The 6,000-nt window shown below is 34.2% G+C and overlaps 1 protein-coding gene across 1 annotated transcript in view; it reads left to right on the forward strand.

Annotated features, from left to right (window-relative positions):
* The window catches only part of LOC149156978 (uncharacterized), a 201,200-nt gene extending 195,963 nt beyond the window's left edge, over nt 1-5,237 (forward strand). Inside the window, exon 6 of the mRNA XM_089445479.1 lies at nt 4,709-5,237. Coding sequence (XP_089301605.1) covers nt 4,709-4,834 — 126 coding nt within the window. The 3' untranslated portion in view covers nt 4,835-5,237. The remainder of the gene's footprint in view (nt 1-4,708) is intronic.
* The last annotated feature ends 763 nt before the right edge of the window (nt 5,238-6,000 follow it).

Consider the following 6,000-nt stretch of genomic DNA (forward strand, 5'->3'; position numbering starts at 1 on the left):
ACATACTACCCGACCATAGAATGGGCTGAACCAAATCTTTCTTTCAGCCAATCAACCCCGTACCATATTCCAAGCACGAATGTGGGATCTCATGGGATAAACCAATCCATAAACAACCAAGGGAATCCAAAGGTTAAACCACCTCCACCCTCACCCTATCATGATCTCACCGAAACCGGTCCCGAGATCACAAGACCAAATCAAGCTTGGATGCCTTAGTATTCTTTCACCATCCCTTGAGGAATTTCCCTTGTCTCCACACACCTATTGAGAGCTTCTCAAAGAAAACCATCTCCATTCCCAACCCTTGGGATTTTCCTGAGACCACCTCACCTGGATACAAAACCTTCCGGCAATCCAAAGCTCAACCAAGAATGAATCCCATCACACCATGACTATCCGGAAATAGAAAGGAAAGGCTTAAACCACTATCAAACCTAGAAAAACCCATGCCAATGACAACAAATGAACCAAATACACACATTCATGTGCAAGGTATGCCAAAACCAATTAGGAAATCGTACATGCAACATTTTATCTGCAAGTATTTCCACTAAAGCCGCTTGATCCAACTCTTCCTTGCTTGATCCTTGATTTCCTTGCCCTTGCTTGCTTGCTTTCTCCTCTTGGTGCTCTTATCCTCTCTGAAACCAATTCCAAAAATGAATTGACAAAAGATGTGAACTGATCCTCATAAGCATTTTTATTATTGAGACCTCTATTTTCTTCATGTTCCTTCTATTTTCCTTCAATTTCCTCCTCACATGCAACCTGTGACCTTTCACCTCCCTTTTCTCCTATTTTCATTTATTTTCATAAATAGAATGCCAATAATGTCTTTTTGCCTTTTCAAAGCCTTTTGCCAATGTCTTTGCCAATTTCTCAGTGGCCATAATAAACAAGTGATGCACACAAGGATGCTTTGCCCAACATTCAATTTGGAATACGTGTCCCATGACCTTGGTCTTATTTTTCCTTTATTAACTTTATTACATGAACTTTTAACCCGATGTTGTTACAAAAACATAAGAAGATTGTGATCAAGGCCAAGAGGATCTTGTCAGATTCAATCAAAGATCACTTAATTCCTCATGTATCAGAATTGTAGACACCAAAGGAAATGTTTGATATCTTATCATGAATATATAAAAGTAGGAAGCTAACTCTAAGGCATCATCTAAAAAATGTAATGATGAATAAATGAGATTCAGTTTCTACCTACTTCATGAGGATTTCTCAAATCAAGGATTAGATAGTAGCTATTAGAGATTTAGTGGACGATGCAAAGATTGTGACTACAACTCTAAATGGTTTTCCTTCTTCTTGGGATGCATTTGTTCAAGGAATTTGTGCAAGAAAGAAATTACCTAAATTTGACAAGCTATGAACAGATTGTGCTCAAGAAGAATCAAGACCGATATTCAAGTCACAGAAGACCAATGATGAAGAAAATCAAGCTCCTGTTGCTTATGTGAAGAAAGGAAAAGAAAGACAAAGCAAAAATCCAAAAAAAATAGAAGATCAGTTCCATATCACAAGAAGGATGTATCTATGATTATGTGTAATAACTGTCAAAACTTGTGACACTTTTCTTACTTGTGTTCTCAAGGAAAAGAAAAAGAAAACATCATGCACATGAAACAGATATGGAGGAGTCTACATCTCAGTAAAAGAAAAGGGAGAGAAAAGATGAAGAATATGTCTTTGTCTTAGCTCTCACATGCACCCTCACTCAAGGCAATATTTGGCTAGTAGATAGTGGTGCTTCCAAGCACATCACTGAGTTCTGAAATTCTCTTACAAATTTGACAGAAAGGAATTCGTCCCTTCAGGTGGAACTAGGAGATGATTCAAAGCATGCGGTAAGAGTAGGAGAAACATCCCATCAACTTGATTTAGTTAACTCCATTTCAATAAAATATGTATTTCTTGTACAAGATTTAAAGAAGAATCTTCTCTCTATCTCTACTTTAGAATATTGAGGCTTCATAGTAGCTTTTGTTGATGGCCAAGTCCTTTTATGGCCTAAGGGTTCCAGTATAGATTCAACCGATATGATTGGTGTTTGAGAGGGAGGATTGTACAAATTAAAGGGACACCCAGCACAAGCTATTGTAAACAATAGTATTAGCTCCAATGAGCTATGGCACTAAATACTTACTCACCTCAACTACAGAGCCTTGTCAGTTTTGAGCCAAATGGTCTCAGGTCTACTAAATATGCAAGTGGAGCATGATGGAGTATGCAAGGTTGTGCACTATGAAATAATGTTAAGGGAATTTTCCAAGCAGTGACAATAGATCCGATCTCGGACATTATACATTCAAATATGCATTTTTCAATAAGTTTCAAGAACTCAAGGATTTAAAAGAAAATCTCTTTGGAAAAAAGATTAAATTTTTGACATCAAATAATGGAGGTGAATACACGTCAAATGAGTTCAAGGACTTCTGCAGAGAAGAAGGGATTAAAAGTGAGCTGACAACTCCCTACAACCGCCAAAAAATGGGGTTGCAAAAAGAAAGAATAGATCAATTGTAGAAGCAGTGGAAGCAATGTTCCATAACCAAAACTTAACCATTTATATATGGGAAAAAGCATCAAAAACAGTTGTGTATGTTTAGAACAAAAGTCCTCATAAGATATTGGGAACAAGACACCATAAGAAGTATTTACCACAAAAAACTAGAAGTCAACCACTTAAGGATATTTGGTTGTCCAACTTTAAATTAATGTCATCACAATTTCATATCATTTGCATATTATATGGATGTTCTTTATATGCTTTAGTCAAATTGTTTGATACATTGGTCACAACTGTAGGGTGTAAATTCATAGCTTTGTCTCTATCTATGCTTTGGATATTCATAATATAAGCTTTGTATGCTTCTTCTTGAACCCACTCACTGTGATTTTCTAGGATCTTTATCTTTGATTGGATTCAACCTTGAATAGCATATTTGGCCTTCAGCGATATCTATTCCAAGTGATGGTGATTTTAGCCATCTACTTAAACCAAACAATTGTTTCTTCTTCTTCTTGTTCAATGAAAATATAATAAAAATGCAACATGCCCTTTCCACTCCATATGTATAAACCATGTATACAACAATGCAACAATGTTGGTGTAATTACATATTGTTCAGTGAAAATAAAAATAAAAATGTAATAGGCACTTTCCACTTCATATGTCAGAAACCATATAGACAATAATGCAACAATGTTAGCGTAATTACACATTTTCTTCCACCTACTCTTATCAAATATCCACTGAATTCAACATCATCAATTGCCTTCGTCATGTCCTCTTTTGTCCAATGCTTGATAACATTGATTTTGTTGCCTGAATTTGCACCACCAATTGTACATGATGGAGGAGCACTACAACATCTACATTGGTATCCTCCTAGCCAATGATGCAACAATGTTGTCATAATTACATTTTTTCTTGCCACTTCTATAACCATCTGTTGGATTCAACATCATCATTTTCTAACATCATGTCCTATTTTTTCTAGTATTTGATAACACTATTGTTCTTGATTGTACTTGCACAATGTTTGTACTTGATAGAGAAACATTCATTAGGCTAATTTTACCATGGAAAATGGGCATCAAAACAAAATATATACTAACAAAATCAACTTAAAAAAAATAATAAAACAAAAAATATACCAACAAAATCAACTTTAAAAAAAATAATAAAATTCAAGATGATGATGTCATCCCCATGGGTAAATATTTATGGAGGGAAAAGGAAAAAACTATTTTTTTTTTAAAACATGTCTTTTTTTTTTAATGCATTTTCAAATTTTTTTTATGTGTGGGTCTACTCACAAGTATACAGAGTTAGATGCAAAATTTAGTTGTACATCCAAGGGGTGACTACACTTGACATTTGAGTAAACTTATTTTCAATTTTTTTTCATGTGGGTCTACTGACAAGTATAATTAGATGACTACACTTGACATTTGAGTAAACAGATAAAGAGATATACTGAAAATACAATTAAAAATAATAGATTTTTTCCCTTTAAAAATTCATAATTATTATTTTATTATTCCCCTAATGATCATTAGCATCATTATACTCTTTAATATCTACATAATTTTATTTAACCTAATTTAACTCTCTCAATTAAAATGCAGTAATTGTAGTTTTCTTACTTTCGGTGTTGCCTGTTGTCACTATTAAAAAAATACTAATGATTGCATGGTTGAATTTCATAGTAAATACCAGGCTGAATATACACAATGAAAGAGTGTGTAAGTTGCTTGTATGAAAGAGTGTATAAGTTGCTGTTTGGAATAGTGTTGTTCATTGAGTTGCATAAATGGCACTTCTTAGATTATATTTATAGCACTCTACTAAACGATTTGATTGGTAATATTGATTCGGTTTTAATTCTAAGGAGATGAGTTATTCTTAACTAATCTTGATGCTTATTCTCAAATATTTGATGGTCCTAACAGATTGAACTGCTTAAAATGGTTTATTTTAATAAAATTTAATGTTTCATGGTTCTCTTTTGCTTTATGCTTATTCTTAAATATTTAATGTTCTTAACAGATTGAACTGCTTAAAATGGTCTATTTTAATAAAATTTAATGTTTCATGGTCCTCTTTTGCATTATAGATTGCAAGTTAGCAGTGGGTGAATGAACTTTGTAAGGTGAAGCGGACCTTAACTACCCATTAAATGTGCAGGTGGAAAGCAGCACAGGAGTCCATCTGCAGAAGGTGTTACGCATAATGGCATGCCCATTACAGAAAATCTTCAATTGTCAACCTGCGTGTGTAAGAGATGGTAATCAATGTGCACATCAAAATTGATGAAAGACGGAGAATGAGTTTGGACAGTTCTCAAAAAAATAATAATAATATTTTACATATTTCGAGAATTTCTGAGAAACTTGAACATGTCTAAGTTGCAGAGTCGTAGTAATATGCATATTGCATATCTTGTTCATTATCCCGATTGGGACTTGAATCTTGATTGGAAGACAGTTTCCCGAAAAAGGCATTTACATTAGTAGGGAGCAAACCCTAGCAAATATCATTGGCATTGATAGGGAAGGAAGACCAGATTGGAAACTGTTTCCCCCTTGTCACCAAATTGATCATGGTTTTATTGGGTGCTACTTTAAGCCTTACTCTGGCAAATGATTTTTATTACTGTTTCTGTGATTAATGAGAACCTTTTGCATTATTTTAAGGTGATCTGCTTGCTTCTGAATCAGTTGTATGTAATATACCCACTTGCAGGGTTATAAAGCCGCATCTAATTCCTAAGTTTTTAGAACTAAATATTTTAAAAAATTAATGAATGTAAAGAATAATTAATATTAAAATTGATTATTATTGAATATATATAAATAGGTACTAAATTCATTAATTCCTCAATTATATAAATTGTGTTTTTGTTTAAAAAAAGCATTTCTCTTTCATTTATCTTCTGTTATTTATAATTATAAACGAAAACAATTATTTAAAGTGCAAGACAACTAGATAGCCTGAACCTTGCCATAAAACCTAATCAGCCATTTGTGATTCTAGTAGAGCCGTCCTTTCACTTTCTTGGTACGTTTGAATCGACCTAGCAACTATATCATCAGCTACCTCATCAATGCACATAAACCCTGTAGATCGACCACATGCATCTCAACCCTAAGGAGCAAACCCGCGGAAAATATTTGACTTGGCATTTTACCCGAGACATTTTTGTGTTAGTCTAAGAGAATAACCCTGAGCATTTGTACCTTTTGTAACCGTGCAGGAAGTGAACACTGTGATCGGACCTCATTCCCAGATTGAAACAAGTATTTTCATCCATACGTGAGTCACAGCCAGGTATAGCGTACCTAAACCAACCTGGTGTGCCAGCAAAGAGATCTAATAAAAACACCTACTTTTTATTTTCTTGGCCATGGGGAAGCATCGATGTGCATAGTGGGAGATGAAATTTAGGCAATGAAGTGAAAATTAATGCTATAAATTCA

Source organism: Pinus tabuliformis, chromosome 9 (assembly GCF_031772625.1).
Source record: "Pinus tabuliformis cultivar Carrire ecotype Pingquan chromosome 9, CPIR1, whole genome shotgun sequence".
Taxonomy (NCBI): domain Eukaryota; kingdom Viridiplantae; phylum Streptophyta; class Pinopsida; order Pinales; family Pinaceae; genus Pinus; species Pinus tabuliformis.